This window comes from Orycteropus afer, unplaced genomic scaffold, assembly GCF_000298275.1.
Source record: "Orycteropus afer afer isolate SDZICR_OR568_19922 unplaced genomic scaffold, OryAfe1.0 scaffold00137, whole genome shotgun sequence".
Lineage (NCBI taxonomy): Eukaryota > Metazoa > Chordata > Mammalia > Tubulidentata > Orycteropodidae > Orycteropus > Orycteropus afer.
In genome coordinates this window covers 1,142,433-1,159,146 of record NW_006921724.1, presented here as the reverse complement: position 1 = coordinate 1,159,146, position 16,714 = coordinate 1,142,433, and the positions used below count along the sequence as shown (strand labels likewise).

The following is a 16,714-nucleotide window of genomic DNA, read 5'->3' as shown; positions in this document are numbered from 1 at the left end:
GCTGGTGGATGTGAATGACCAACAACCTTTTAATTAGTAGCCAAGTGCTTAACCATTAATCAACCAGGGCTCCTTTGCTAAAGTTAAAACTTAAATATTCTGAACTAGTCATTCCTTAATGACATATGATGACAATTATCAGAACCTGCTTGTGCTGTAATTCCATCCAAGTGAACATTAATGAAAACATTTGGGCTTGTAAACAGACAAACAGAAAGACACTAAAATAGATGCCTTCAATGAAACTTTGCTCAGATGCGAAACTTTCCCGGGGCTCTCTGCTTCAGCCACAGACAAGCCGAGAGCCTGGCTACCAGCTGCCTGTATCTATGGTCCTGCCCAGGGCAAGTGGAGGGGCTGTCAAATAAGTATGAGGCTATACTTATTCTTAGTTTCAAAAGCCTCTGGGGCATAATTTTAATAAAACATTAGCTCTGGCTTACCCAAGAGCTGACTAAGCACCACTGTGAGAATCACTGCAGGAAATGTAGAAGGGCCTGGTTTTAATCCAGTTGTCAGTCACCTTGGCAGGACCCTCAAGGCAGTGAGGTGATCAACAGAAACTCAAGTATAAATATGGGTGTAAGATTCACAGAGTACCCGCACTATAAAGGATTGAACTGAGCCTCCCAAAAACAGTGTTTTAAATCCTAACCACTATGCATGTGGTTAAGGAGCTCTGGTGGTGTAGTGGTTAAGGCATTTGGGTGCTCACCAAAAGTCTGGTGGTTTAAACCCACTAGCCATTCTGTGGAAGAAAGATGAGGCAGTCAGTCTGCTTCTGTAAAAATTTATAGCCTTGGAAACCCAATGGGGGTCACGATGAATCAGAATTCACTTGATGGCAGTGAGTTTGGTTTTGGTTTTTAATACATGTGGTTAGGAGTCCCTGGGTGGCATAAACGGTTAAAGTGCTTGACTACCAGCTGAAAAGTTGGCAGTTCAAACCCACCCAGAGGCGCCTTGGAAGGCAGGCCTGGTGATCTGTTTTTTAAAAGGTCACAGCCTTGAAAATCTTCAGCAGCAGCAGTTCTACTTTGCACACTGCAAGGGTCAATCATCTTGAGGGCAACTAACACATACATGTGATTGTAATGCCACCTGGGAGCAGAGTTTTCACTGTTACGTTAATGAGCCCTTATCAGTACAGGGTTAGTCTTAATCAGTTTTGAGATGTAAAAAAGCAGATTAGGCACAGAATCAAGCATAAATGGAGAGGTGCCATGAGATAATGAGATCACCAAAGGAAAAAAGCTGAAACAGACAAGGCATTATGGATTGAGTTGTTGTTGTTATGTGACCTCCAGTTGCATTGGACTCACAGCCACCCCTCCTTTGGTTTCCAAGGTGGTATCATTACGGCAGTAGATTGCCCAACCTTACTTCTGAGGAGTGGCTGGTGGGTTTGAACTGCCAGCCCTCTAGTTAGCAGTCAAATGCCTTAGGCACTATGCTACCAAAGCTCCTATGCATTGAGTAGAGTCCTCCAAAAACATGTGTTGTAAATCTTAACCTCTATGCTTGTGGTTGTAATCCCATTTGGGAATGGTCTTTGTTATATTAATGAGATAGGATTAATGCAAAGTGTATCTCTTTTGAGATATAAGAGATTAAACAAGCAAGTCAGTGAGCAAAGATGGGGAAAGCGAGATGTCAAACTACAGAAAGAATGCCCAGGAGCAACAGCTCAGAGACACAAGGACCTTCCTCCAGAGCTGAAAGCATCCCCCTAGATCTGGCTCCCTGAATTCGGATGTCTAGCCTCCTGTGAGAAAATATGTTTGTTTGTTAAAGCCATCTGCTTGAAGTATTTCCGTGATAGCAGCATTAGATAACTAAGATAGAAGTGAGAGTTCTGCTCCAACAGATACCTATAACGTGGAAGAGGTTTTGGAATTGGGTGGAGGCTGGAAGAGTTTCAAAGTAACTAAGAGTAAAAGGAGTACTGGTAGCACAGACAGTAAGCATTTGGCTGCTAAAAAAAAGTCAGTAGTTTGAACCCACTAACCACTCCATAGCAGAAAGATAAGGCAGTTCAAACCCACCAAAAAGATTTATGGCCTTGGAAACCCTACAGGGCAGTTCCACTCTATCATACAGTGTCATTATGAATCAGAATCACCTCTATGGCAGTGGGTTTCTTTTTCTTTTTTTTTAAATAGTAAAAGCCTAGATTGCCTTGAAGAAACATTGGTAGACTTAAGGACATGAAAGGCAATTCTGGTGAGGGCTCAGAAAGAACTGAGGAGAGCTATAGATAAAGTTTCTATTGTCTTAGAGAACACATACAGTGCCAACAAAAGAAAGCTGATAGAAATGAGGACATTTAATGTGCTTCTGATGAGGCTTTAAAAGAAAATAATGAACATGTGATTGGACAATGGAGGGAAGGTGATGCTTTTTATGCAGTAGCAAAGGAAGAATTTGTCTGAATTATGTTCAAATGTTTGGTGGAAGGTAGAACTTGTAAGTGATGAACGTGGATGTTGACTGAGGAGATTTCTAAGCAAGATCTTAGAGGGTTCACATGCTTTCTCCTTACCACTTATAGTAAAGGTGGGAGAAAAGAGATGGACTTAAAAATGAACTGTGCCAATTGAGAACAGAACTTAAAAGATTTGGAAAATTCTGTTGTACTAAGGATGTGTACCTGTTTTGTTTACCTAGTGCTGCTCTAACAGGAATTACCACAAATGGGATGGCTTGAGCAAACAGGAGTGTATTCTCTTACAATTATAGCGGCTTTAAGTCCGAGTTCAAAGTGCCAGGCTCTAGGGGCTGGATGAAAGCCCCTCAACCCTGGGCTTCAGCTCTGCCTCCTGATCCTGGCCCACTGAAGCTGGAGACTTTTTTTTACTCAGGCAGCTGCTGGCTGCTGAGGCTTCCAAGCCCAAGGTTGATAAGTAAAAAGGCACAGTCCCAATGTTACCAAACAACATGGCAGGCCACTAATTAACTCCAGAAGAAGTCCCAAGATCAGGAGGGCATGGCAGGTTGTTGAAAAACAACTTGGCTACATGCAGGGTTCAAGTGTGCCATAAGCTGAAGACCTTCCTCAAAGTTGCTTCTTTTATACTGAAAGCAGACCGCATCCCTAAAGCAGCTACTTAGCTGCTCCAATAGATTCCACCATGGAGTTAATTACCAATCTCAAGATGGAGAATAACTATATCCAGCTGCCCAACCACTCAACCAGGCCTAGAGAAGTTGACCCACAAACTTAACTACCACAGTGCCCTAGAACATTCACCAAGGACTGGGCTACACAATTTTTTGTTAAAGAAGTGTATGACTGATGGATCTAACCAACTACCACAGCAGAAAACCCATGAGCTTTTTTTGAAGGGGACAGAGAAAGAAAGGAAGAAAGAATGCTGTCTATCTCTTGAAATTCTACAGGCAGGAAACAGGCCAAAGGAGCTACATCTGTTGTTCTCCCAGAAAGGAAAAGGACCATCCCTACAGCAGCTCAGAGATTAGCAGAACTGTTGGAAGGAGCATGGGAAGCAGGGCCTTTTCAGTTACAAAGAGTAGGGCTGTGGTCTCCTGGATCTCAAAGGTTAGAGGCCAGAGCTTTCTAGGTTTCAGAATCAGGTCTTCATCATTGTTCCTGAGGGGATGGGGCAACTGGCCAAAGCTGAGGGAGCTGGGCTGCCATACCAAGGGGCAGAAGAACAGGGCCTGTGAGGGCCGATAGGGTGGAGTTGTTATGCAGATGGACTAGGAGAACGGAGTCACCCAGAGCAGAAGGAACAGATTTGCTGTCCCAGTGGCCTTAGAAAGTAGAGCTAAAGCCTATGCCTATGGTTATACTCCCATTTGGGAATGGACTGTCTTTGTTATCTGAATGAGACAGGATTAATGAAGGAGTGTCTTAAATCAATCTCTTTTGAGACACATAGGAGATTAAACAAGTAAGCGAGTGAGCAGAAGTGAGGTAAGACAGATGTCAAGCCACACAGAGATCTCCAAGGAATCAGGAAGCAGAAGCTGAAGAGACAAGGACTTTCCTCCAGAGCCGACACAGAGAGGGAAAGCCTTCCTCTAGAGCTGATGCCCTAAATTTGGACTTCCAGCCTCCTAAAATGTGACACTAAATTTCTGTTCATTAAAGCTACCCACTTGTGTTATCTGTTACAGCAGGCTAGAGAACTAAGACAGGGTCTTTGGTAATTATTTTCCTTATTCTCCTTAGAAGCAGCTGCATGATCAATCATTATTTCTAAGTGACAGAAAGGCCTCACATTTTATGAGATTACACGGAGCTCTGGTAGTGAAGTGCCTAAGGCACTTGACTGCTAACCAGAAGGCTGGCGGTTCAAACCCACCAGCCACTCCTTGGAAGTAAGCTTGGGCAATCTACTTCCATAGTGATACTGCCTTGGAAACTCGAGGAGGGGTCACTAAGAGTTGGATCTGACTCCACGGCACCTAACAACAACAACATAAACTAAGCCTTTTCTTATTTTCTCAGAATACTAAAGACATACATACCAATAAATACTATTTATTCCTCAATTAGAATACCACATACAACCATATTTTAAGGACTAAATATGTATAATTATAATATAAGCAGATCTCATTATTTTGGTTTTTGTCTCAGTAGTTTCTCAAATAGTATACTGACATTGGTATGTGTTCTTTTTTTGGGGGGAGGGTGGCAAGAGTGGGAGTGGAGTATATTCTTGGTAAGGAGACTATTTTCAAGTACTGTGAAATATGTTTTATTTCATGGTACATGGTTCATTGAATATGATGTAGCCATTCAAAGAAGTATGAGAAATCTTTAAATATTTTTTCTTACACAGAGCAAATCGGTTTTCCATTCAACAATCTATACATTCTGTTTTATGACATTTATTGCAGTCCCCACACTGCAATACCATTCTTCCCACTTCCTCCCAACGCCCACCCCTTCCTTTGGTTCTTCCTTCCCATCCCCTCCCACCTTTCTAGTTCTATCCCTGGGCAAATGCTGTTGATCTCATATTGCTGGGATGAGTGCATACCCTCCTGATGTTACTATTCACTTTAGAGATCTATCGTTTGGCTGCTAGGTAAGTCATGGCAGTTAAGCTTAGTATGTAGCTTAAAGGGTGTCTAAGGGCCACAGTCTTGAGTTCCACTAGAAATCTTTAAATCATATTGTTAAATAAGGAAAGTGGGTTATGAAATTTGATGTACACTATGAGAACATATATGTCACAACATAAGTATAAGGATAAATTAAAATGTGCATTTTTGTTAGCTGCTGTTGAGGTGATTCCAATTCATGGCAGCAACCCCACATATGCAAAGGAGAACTACTCCACATGGCTTTCGAGGCTGTGACTTTGAAATAGCCAGGCCTGTCTTCTAGGTGCCTTTGGGTGCATTGAAACTGCCACCTTTCAGCTAGCAGTTGAGAGCTTACCCATTTGTACTACCTGGGTACTCCAAAAAAAATTATAGGCAAGAAAAAAGAATGGTGGTTTTTCTGGAGGCCAGATTACAGGTGAAAAGACAGTTCTTACCTCCATACTATTCAGCACTGCTGTGACACCTCAGGAGTAAATTAAAGAAACAAATGATATCCTGCAACGCTGTCAGTCTCCAAGTGCCATGAGCACCAAGCCTGGGACTTACCTCTGCATCTATGAATCTTTCACGGACCTCTTCATAATTCTCTTGTCCTTTTCTGATGCTTTCTTCTAGTTTTGCTTTCTCATTTGCAAATGCATTTCTGGAAACATTAAAGAAAAACAAAAAAACTTCTTAAAAATAATTCAACCCATGAGATTATAAAGGCTGAAGCCAGGATAGCTTTGGAATCATGCCCAAAATGCCTTACATAACATCTGGTAGAGTAACTCCATGCCTAATATTTTACCATACAGCACACAGACTCACAGGTGCACTTTGCTCTAGCAGTGATCAGAGGAAGAAAGTGAGTATATGGTGGGAGTGCCGAGAAACAGGCGAGGGCCCAGTACTGGTTCACTTCTTTGAAAGGGTGGTGGAGTGTGATCTGACTACATTAATAAACTTATATAAAGCAACCCTCCTCTTTCAACCCAGTAATTCTATTTTGATGCATACTACAAGGAAATAATCCAAAGAAAAAAAAAAAATAAGCTCTAGAAAGTTGTCTATAGCAACACTTTTATAAAAAGTTAAAAAGTGGAAATAAAACAAAATGTTCAATAGAGGGGTGGTTAAAAAAAGGCAGCCATAGGCCGTGATGTGAATGGAAATGTCTATGATATTGTTAGTTGCCCTTGAGTCAATTTCAACTCTTGGTGACCCCACATGTGCAGAGAAGAACTGCTCGATAGGGGTTTCAAGGCTGTGACCTTTCGGAAGCAGACTGCCAGGTCTATCTTCCGAGGTGCCTCTGGGTGGGTTCGAGCTGTCAAGCTTTTTGGCTAGTAGTTGACTGCTTAACCGTACACACCACCCAGGGGCTCACTGGAAATGTGTATATGGGACGATATTAAGTGAAAAAAACAATACAACTGCTTAACACGGAATATACTGGTTACCAGTATGTGAAAACATATTATTTCCATTAATAAAAGTTGAACTGAAACTTATAGGTTCATAATAAAAATTATTTAATGAACCTGTAATTGTAGAGCAATAATAAGACAAACTATCATTGTAGAGTAAGACTCTTATTTTAAGTAACACAAAAGAAAAAGTTTTTTAAACACATTTTAGTTTCAAGTTAATTTAAGAAAAAAATAAAAATGAGTAATATAGACAATAATAAGTTCAGGATTTTTTATACTGAGAATGTGACATAAAAGCAGGAACCTTGTAAAATTAAAAAAATATTTTAAGAAAATAGAAACCTGCCCACATAATTCTTTAAAATTAACAGAAAAGCAGCAATATATTTATATATATAGAACCTAGTGTGCTTGTGCCTATGGTATTAAAAATATAGTAAGATATTAAAAATTAATTTAAGCTTAATTTGCCTGATTTCAAGGGACTCATCCAGATGTAATCCATGTTCCTCATCCTTTTCATCATTTTTCTGGGTACACCTATAAAACCATAATCACCAAATTTTAATTAAATTTCAAAGATTGTTTTCAAACATGATCCCACAGTGAATTCCACCCATATCCATGCAAACAATTCTTAAATGCTTTATAAGTTTCTACATTTTGCTTCATTTCTAGTATTATCTAAAGAGGCAAATAATTTTGGGTCATTTTCTTGGAATATACATGCAAGTTTCCCTTATACCTGGAGGACACATCATCTTTTTCTTCCCTCTAAGTCGCATGCTTACACTGTAAATCATCCTATCCCAGCCCTCTTCATGGAGTGTGTCTCAAGATGGTTACAACTTGAGACAGAGAATTCAGGTGTTATGGGGGACCATCTCAGTCATTGGCATAACCAGTGGTTCTCATTCAAAATGAGAACTTAAAGTCAACTTAAAACACACATGGAAACTCTTGTCAACACCTTAAAGTATGTAAATCTTTGATTCTTAAACAACCTCTGGCACTGGAAGACTGGCACTGACTCTTCTGCCATGCTAACCTGGAATGCCTTGTCAGAGTCATCTCCACTTGCTAAAATCTTTAAGTTTCCATTGCTGGAAACTTAGGAGCAAGTTTAGATGCCATTTTACTTCTTCCATAAAACATTTATTTCCTCCTTCCTCTAAATACTCAATACTGCATGGCTCTCTTCATGGAATCCTGCCTTCCTTCATACTTTTCTGTGCTCTGTATCATCCTACCAGTCATGAGATCTTTATGTCCTATTCATTTCTTAATGAATACTAAGTGTGATTTAAGGGTAGAAACATCAAAGAAATCATTCCTCATATTCTTTGTGTTTTTCTAAGAGTTCCAAAACATTTTAAGATTTTACTTAAAAATTTAAATGTAAAATTTTAGCTTTAAAGCATTTATTTGGAAAGTGCAGGAAACAGAGAAAAGCCAATGGCTTATCTTTAAATTGTGACAGAAGGAAGCAAAGAAACATAGTAATAAAGTGAAAAAAAATCGTAAGAGTTTATACTTCAGCCTAATTTTTATGCTAGCACAGAAAAAAATTTTCTTCTGAGTTGAGCATATAGAAAATATATATTAAGTATAACTAACCCTGCATTTTTAAATATCTTTAAATGATTAAGACTAGACAAGCTCAAATACTAAGAGGTACAGAGCTTTACAGACACTGTAGTTTCCATAACTGTCTACTTAGAGCATGATCAAAATGACATGCCACAGGGAGTGAATATACCAAGAGTATTTGTGTATTCTCTCATTCTCCTAATGACTGCCTACAAGTTCCCCAAATGTAATCCTGGCAAGACTCAAAGTCAACTGACCTTTCGGCCCAGTGACAGGAAAAAAACACAAATGTCCTTGAAAGGTGAGTGTGGCTGTGTAGCCCCCAATGAGCCATGTCTCCCGTTATTCATGCCTTTGTATTGGCTCCACCTCTTGAATGTGAACCAGAGTTGCAACCTGTTTTAAGCAACAGAATGTGGCGGAAGTGATGCTGTGTCAGTTCTGGGTCTGAACCTTAAGAAGGCCTGGCAGTTTTCACATCTGTATTCTTGGGAGCCCCTAGCCACCACATAAGAAGTCTGACTACCATGCTAGAGACTACATAGAGAGATTATATAGAGAAAAGTCACATCTGGAGGCCACATGGAGAGAAACACAGGCATGGCCACCCCAGCATCCCAGCTGAGCCTGGCCTCAGCCAACTGGCCAGATGAATGCAGCCTCACGAGGGACCCACTGGCAAGACCAGCAGAACTGCCCAGACAACCTGAGCCCAGATTGCAGGATCATGAGTAAATAAAACAGTAGTTAATTTCAGCAGTAGGTAACTGATACAGTTCAGCAGAGGAATCACACAACACATCACTGTTCAAGGGAGAGGGAATCCGGAATGGATCATGGAAGATCATAAAGCAAACTCGGTCCACGTTATGGATTGAATTGTGTCCCCCAACAATATGTGTTGCAAATCCTAACCCCTATACCTGTGGACATAATCCCATTTGGGGAATAGGGGTTAGTTTGTTATGTTTATGAGGCCATATCAGTATAGGGTATGAGAGATATAAAAAGAGCAGATTATGCACAGAAGCAAGCAAGCACAGATGGGGAAGACAGATGCCGCCACAGGAAGATCTCCAAGGAACCCAGGAACATAAGCTGAAAAGAGACAAGGACCTTTGCCCAGAGCCAACAGAGAGAGAAAGCCTAGAGCTGGTGCCCTGAATTCAGACTTTTAGCCTCTTGAAATGTGAGAAAATAAATGTGTTTGCTAAAGCCACCTACTGTGGTATTTCTATTATAGCAAACTAAGAGACTAAGAGGGAATACGGTGCTGCTCCGACAGACACCTAAAATGTGGAAGTGGTTTTGGAATTCGCTAGTGGTAGAAGCTGGAGGAATTTTGATGTGCTTCATAGTAAGGACCTAGTTTGCTTTGAAGAGATTGTTGGTAAAATTATGGACTTTAAAGGCAACTCTGATGAGGGCTCAGAAAGAGTTGAGAGCAGTGATGAGAGCTTCTAGTGCCATGAACAGAATGTTACTAGCAATGGAGATGTTAAATGTGCTTCTGGTGAGGCTTTAAAAGGAAATGATAAACACGTGACTAGACACTGGAGGGAAGGTGATGCTTCTTATGCAGTGGCAAAGAACTGGTCTGAATTACATTTAAATGTTTGGTGAAAGGTAGAACTTGTAAGTGATGAACTTGGGTATTTGGCTGAGATTTCTAAGCAAGATCTTGAATGGGCAGTGTGACTTCTCCTTGCTGCGTATAGTAAAATGCAGGAGAAAAAAGACAGACTTAAAAATAAATGGTACAAAATTAAATCGGAACTTAAAAGATTTGGAAAACTATGTTGTAAAAACTAAGGAAAAATCCTGGAAAAACTTTTACCAAGGGCATGGCTACTCAATCTTTTGTTCAAGAGATTAAGCCTGTGACTGATGGATCTATTCAATCACTGCAGCAGAAAGGGACAGACAGTACAAAATGAAGGAAAGGTTCCTGACTTCTGGAATTCTACGGACAGGAAACGGGCCAGTAGACTGACTTTGTTGCCAGTGTCTGCTGTCCTTCAAGAAAAGGAAGGCACTATCCTGAGAAATTTGGAGATCAGTAGAACTGTTGGCGGGAGGGATTATGGCAGACAGGGCTACCTCCATTTCAAAGGGTGGAACCACCACCGCCATTTCAAAGGGTAGGAAAACTAGGTTTCAAAGAATCAGATCTCCACCACCTTGGTTCTGGAGTATGGGGCTGCCATTTAGGTGGGCCAAGAGGGTGGGTTTGTCACCTAGAGCTCAGGGGGTGGGCCTGCTATACCCAAGGATCAGTAGAACAGAGGTGCTCCAGGGCTGAGGCTGGTGGAGTCACCATTCAGATGGACTAGGAAAATGGAGCCACACAAAGCTGAGGGGGCAGAGTTGCTCTCCCAGTGGACCTGAAAGGCAGGTGGGGCTCATGTCCAGGGCTGAGGGGCCTCTACCTACAATCAGGAGAGCATGGCCACTCCCTAGAGTCTAGAGGGCAGGGCCCTCTAGGACCCAGATGGTCCTAAAGAACAGAGGATTATTTTTAAGACTTGAGAACTAAAGTAATTTGCTCTGCTGGGTTTTGGATTTGTTTGATGTTCATGAATCCTTCTTCTCATCTCAATTCCTCCAATTTGTAATAGAAATGTCTATTTCTATGCTCTGGTGGCATAGTGCCTAAGGCATTTGACTGCGAACCAGAAGGTTGGTGGTTCAATCCCACCAGCCACTCCGCAGAAGGAAAACTGGGCAATCTACTTCCGTAAAGATTTACTGCCTCAGAAACCCAAAGGGGTATGAGTTGGAGTCAACTTGATAGAAGTGAGTTTGGTGTTTTGCTTTTATGCCACCACTGTACTTTGGGAACAGATAACTTGTACTCTGTATTTCACAAGGTCACAGATGGACAGGAATTTTGCCCCAGGATGGAACACACTCAGAGTCATACGTGATTCAGATGATTCAGAAGATGAGATTTTTGGACTTAAGAGTTGATGGTGGAATGGGACAAGATTTTTGGGATGATGTGATAGAATGAATGTGTTTTCTATGTGGGAAGGACATGAGTTTTGGGGGCCAACAGGTGGAATGTTATGGATTGAAATTTGTCCCCCAAATTGTATGTTGTTTAATCCTGATCCCTATACCTGTGGATGTAATCCCATTCGGGAGCAGAGTTTTCTCTGTTATGTTAATGAGGCCTTAATAAGTGTAGGGTGTGGTTTAAGTCAATCACTTTTGAGATATAAAAAGAGCACATTAGGCACAGAAGCAAGCAAGCACAGATAGGGGAAGACAGATGCCACCATGTGAAGATCTCCAAGGAACCCAGGAACAGAAGCTGAAAAGAGACAAGGATCTTTCCCCAGAGCCCACAGAGAGAGAAAGCCTTCCCCTAGAGCCGGTGCCCTGAATTCAGACTTCTACCCTCCTAAAATGTGAGAAAATAAATTTCTGTTTGTTAAAGCCACCCTCCCCCACTTGTGGTATTTCTGTTATAGCAGCACTAGAGAACTAAGACTGCTCACTTGACAGTTATACCCAGGTTCTATATGCATTACCAAACTCTTCACACTATAGGACCAAACTTTAGTAATTTTAAGATTCAGGATGAAAATAACTATAAGTTAAGCAATCATCACAGAATCTGAGTGCTGGAAAGAACCTGAGCTCTAGGCTAACCCTCGTTTTATAGATAAAGAAAATGAGGGTCAAGGGCAGTAGTGTTCACAATAAGGGGTGGTATTAACACTAGAGATGTCAGTTCTTTATTGATTCTCAGTCCCATGCTATACTCATTAATTTATACAATTTATTTTAAAACATGGTAGGCTTAGAAAAAAAATTTTAAGGGAGATAATTCTCCAATGGGTAAGTTTTAAAATAAGCTAAAAACAGTGTGAAAGTGTATCAGAAACACTATCTACAGATTCTCACTTTGCTTGCTATAGTTTGAAAATAATTATCAGGAACATTAAAATAGCAACCCCTAAAATAAAAAAACACCCCCAAATATTTTTCTTAAAAACAATAACAATTGTTGCCTTTCAGTTGTTACTTACGTTTCATTGGCATAAAGCCTTTTGACTTTCTTCTTCAGTGCTTTTAGTCTTTCTTGGGTTTCCTTTTTCTCCTGTTGCCATTTTTTAGTTTCTTTTTCAAAATCCTGCACGAACCACTCTAATTCCATTTGTGAGATCTAAAGACATTTTAGAAAGTACATAAATGAATGGCAAGATTTACTAAAAAAGGAAACAGGCTTGAAAAGTTGAAGAGAAAGAACTGTGACTGTGTAACAGACTAAACGACTTGAGCTGGCATGCTGGGCCATGCTATGCTACCATTGCTAAACCCTGGGACACAAAAACACCCAATACAAGGAGCTCTGGTGGTGCTGTGGTTAAAGCACTGGGCCACTAACCAAGAGGTTGGTAGTTTGAACCCACCAGTTGCTCCACAGGAGGAAGATGAAGTGATCTATTTCTGTAAAGATTTACAGCCTTGGAAACCCTATAGGGGTTGCTATGAGTTGGACTCAACTTGGTGGCAGTGGGTTTGGCTCTCAGGAGTAAGGATGGAGGAAAGTAGTCATGTCAACAAAGAAGGAAGAGGGAATGTCAGATTATCTGGCAGTTGGGAAAGGCTTCTCACATTGGTGATTTTCTTTTCTATTTGTTTACTTAATCATTTTTTACTTGATCTCAGTCTTCAAAGATGACCCTGTCACATGGAGAATAGATCCCAAGCAGTGGGCACAGCAAGGTAGAAGGAGTAAGGAGTAAGGTATGTTTGGATGAGAGGTGCTATATGGCTGGAGCACAAGGTGTAAGAATGGAAGACAGGGCAGGGAGAATGGCAGATGAGGTGGCTCAGCTTCAAGTTGTGAAGGGGCTTTGTAAGCCACGGAACGTGGACACTCTCCTGCAGACAAAAAGGAGCCGCTGAAGGATGTTAGCTCTAGTGATGCAGTGAGTAAGGCACCTGAGTGCTAACCAGAAGGTGAATGGTTCAAATCCACCAGCTGCAATCTACTTCTGTAAAGATTTATAGCCTTGGAAACCCAGTGGGGGTCACTAAGAGTTGGAATTGACTTGATGGCAGTGAGTTTGGTTTTTTGGTTTTGAAGGACCTTAAGGAAGACAATGAGGTGACCAGACTTTTATTTTAAAAAAATAATTCTGAAAGTTAGTTTCTTCAATTGGGGGTGGGGAGGTACATGAAAGTGTTAGGCCAAAGTAGTGACCTTCACATTTTCCTGTGACCTACAGTTAACAAATGTTGTTGTTGTCGTTATGTGTCATCGAGCCGGACCGACTCATAACGACCTCTCCTTGGGTTTCTGAGGCAGTATCACTATGGAAGTAGATTGGCCAACCTTCCTTCTGAGGAGTGGCTGGTGGGTTTGAACCGCCAGCCTTCTGGTTAGCAGTCAAGTGCCTTAGGCACTATGCTATCAGAGCATATACATTTTAATAATTACCTGTAAAATATGTACACAATACAGACATATGTGTATATCTGTGTATACATGTGTACACATACCTGAAAGAAGAAATTGGCCTTACTTTCTGAGATGCATTCTGGTATTTCTATTCTATTTAAAAAATAATTCTAGTCACCATAATTAAACTGATTTCATAGCTCACTTATAGGTAACAGTCCTCAATTTTAAAAAGTCTAGATTAGAGGAAGGGAAAAATCTAAAAGCACAATGCAATAAATAGTCCAAGTTAGAGACAATGAGGATGGTGGTGGTATGTGATAGTTGGAGCTGTGTGTCAACTTGGCTGGACCACAATTCTATGTGGTTTAAGCAATTGTGATGTGGGTTGTTCCACTGATAGGATCAGATGTATATGTTTTGAGCAGCCAATCTGTTGGAAGGGAGTTTCCCTAGGGGTGTGGCCTGTTTCTAGTATATTTATGGACATTCTGGGAAAAGAGACACTCTCCTGTGGATTGGGAGTCTGTTGTGCTGCCTACAACTGTCTGTGAACGAACAATCCACCATCTGGCCTGGAGATCTGGGATTCATCATTCATTGGAGTCAACAGCTAGTATACTGCCTGCCAACCTTGAGCTCCTCAGCCCCTGCAGCTGCGTGAATCGGGAAAAGCCTCCAGCTTGACGTTAAATCCAAGGACTTTGGACTTGCCAGCTTCTATAAGTGTGTGAGCCATTTTCCTAAGATAAATTTCTCTTTCTCTCTCTATATAAGCTTTACGGGTTTTATTTTCTCTACAGAATCCAGTCTAATACATGATAATACACCCAAACCAAATCCACTGCCATTGAGTTGATTATATCTCATAGTGACCCCACAGAACAAAGCAGAACTGCCCCATAGCTTTTCCAAGGCTATAAATCTTTACGGAAGCAGACTGCCTCATCCTTCTCCCAAGGAGCAGCTGGTGGGTTTGAACCGCTCACCTTCTGGTTAGCGGCCAAATGCCTTAGCCACTATACCACAAGAGCTCCTGATGGTGGTAATAGCAGGAACAATAAGGAGAAAGTAAGGAAATTGTTAAAAAAGAATGGATAAGACCATGTGCTTGGGTATTTGATGCAGAGCAGAAGTTGACATAAGTTGAAGATAAATTTCTACCTAGGATGAATAAACAAAAATCCCATTAACAAAAAATGGAGAAATAAGGAAGGTCTACTAGATTTCTATGAGTCAGGATTGACTTGAAAGCAGATGGTTACTAAGTTGGAGAGTCAGGAGTAGGAGAAGAGACAGGGAAACCAGCTTAGATATGGATGTTTCAATAAAGTCAATTTATGAATAAACAAAATAAAATACATAAAAAGAACTCAAATATTCTGCCCTTGAAATCATTTTTTGATAGGGAAAGAACAGAAATTTACAAATATTTCACAAATATTACAAATCAAAGGAATAAGAAAAACTGTATTAAAGAATTCCAATTAAAGAATGAAGTAATTGTAAGTCATGCCTATTTACACATAATAGGTATTCAAACAGGCACAACTTTATTTTCCTGACACAAGTTAGCACACCATCAAATCACCGTGGTTTTACCTCCCAAAGTAACTCTTTTCTAGTACGGACAGCTTCCACATCCAAAACTCCATTTACAAGTTGGTTGGTTGTACAACACATTTCCCATAAAAAACCAGGTTTGAATCCACAAGAATATTTTTAAATAGAATTATGTCTAAAATGTAGAACGGACAGTTTGAGTTCTGGGAGCAATCATATGTGGTCAGGGAAGAAGAGGAGGAAGATTAAGAATTTCCAGTTACAGTTTTGAAACAAAGCACATATGTCTTAGCAACCTCCCATTTCCCTTTATGCACTCTGTCGTGTCCTCTGTGGGCCCTTACCCGTTCCTCCCAAGCCCACTGCCATCCGACTCATAGCAACCCTACAGAACAGAGTAGAAAGGCCCCATAGGGTTTCCAAAATTGTAAATCCTTATGGAAGCAGATTAGGAGCTCTGGTAGCATAGTGGCTAAGTCACTTGCCTGCTAACCAGACGGCTGGCGGTTCAAACCCACCAGCCACTCCTCGGAAGGAAGGTTGGGCAATCCTACTTCCGTAATGATACTGCCTCGAAAACCCAAGGAGGGGTCGCTATGAGTCGGGCCGACTCGACGGCACATAACAACAACAACAGTGGAAGCAGATTGCCTCATCTTTCTCCCGTGGAACAGGTGGTGGGTTCAAAACACTGATCTTTTGGTTAGCAGTTCAATGCTTTAACCACTGTACCACCAGAGCTCCTTCTTACCTCTTAACACCCTCAAATTTCACTGGACCCCCCGACCCCCTTGCCTCAAGCACTGCAACTGAAGACATGTCTAATTCCCGAGGAGCCCGTATCTCAGAATGGCTCTTCTCCCTTTCCCTTCAAGTCACGAGTCACCAAGTACACCTGATTACAGGAAGACATTCTGAAGACCCCCTTCAACTTGCCTAGAAGTACTTATACTTCACTCTTGAGCCTAAACGATTCTCTAATCTAGAGGCAGTCTGCATATGTTATTTATTTGGCAAGTCTTTGTTTGCTTTTTAAAACAGGCATGTGGATTTGAGATACCTGCCAGTATTTCAGGTTGTGTGACAAAGAGAAATCCAAGACTGTATTTTGAGACAATATTATTTACCCTTCCTCTGGGAGGTTGGGCATACCACCTCTTGAGAATCAACCCTCTCTACTTCCTTGTGCAGATGCTGCTTTTGGGAACTTCTTCTGAACCTACACATTCTCTAAGAGTCTTATATTCTTTTCAAAGTACCATCTACTCAATAATAACAAGGTTTTGGGTGGGGGCAGATGCTTATAAATACCAGTCATTATAACTAAAACAAGGAGCCCTGGTGGTACAGTAGCTCAGTGCTTGGCTACTAACCAAAAGGCTGGTGGTTCAAACACACCAGCCTCTCTGTCAGCTTCTCCACGGGAGAAAAACGTGGCAGTCTGCTTCCATGAGGATTACAGTCTTGGAAACCCTATGGGAAGTTCTACTTTGTCCCATAGGATCTCCGAGTTGAAACTGACTCAAAAGTAACAGGTTCTTTTTTTTTGGTTTTGTAAGTAAAACAATCTCTATATTGTTGTTATGTGCTGTCAAGTCGGACGCGACTCATAGCGACCCCTCCTTGGGTTTCCGAGGCAGTATCGCTACGG

General features: G+C 41.2%; 1 protein-coding gene across 1 annotated transcript in view; it reads right to left on the bottom strand.

The window, feature by feature from the left end:
• TTC3 (tetratricopeptide repeat domain 3) overlaps positions 1-16,714 on the bottom strand; it is a 129,652-nt gene that overhangs the window by 12,121 nt on the left and 100,817 nt on the right. The window contains exons 34-36 of the mRNA XM_007945559.1: positions 12,122-12,258; positions 6,966-7,034; positions 5,629-5,725 (exon numbers count right to left, since the gene is read on the bottom strand). Of these exons, the coding sequence (XP_007943750.1) occupies positions 5,629-5,725; positions 6,966-7,034; positions 12,122-12,258 (303 nt within the window). The remainder of the gene's footprint in view (positions 1-5,628; positions 5,726-6,965; positions 7,035-12,121; positions 12,259-16,714) is intronic.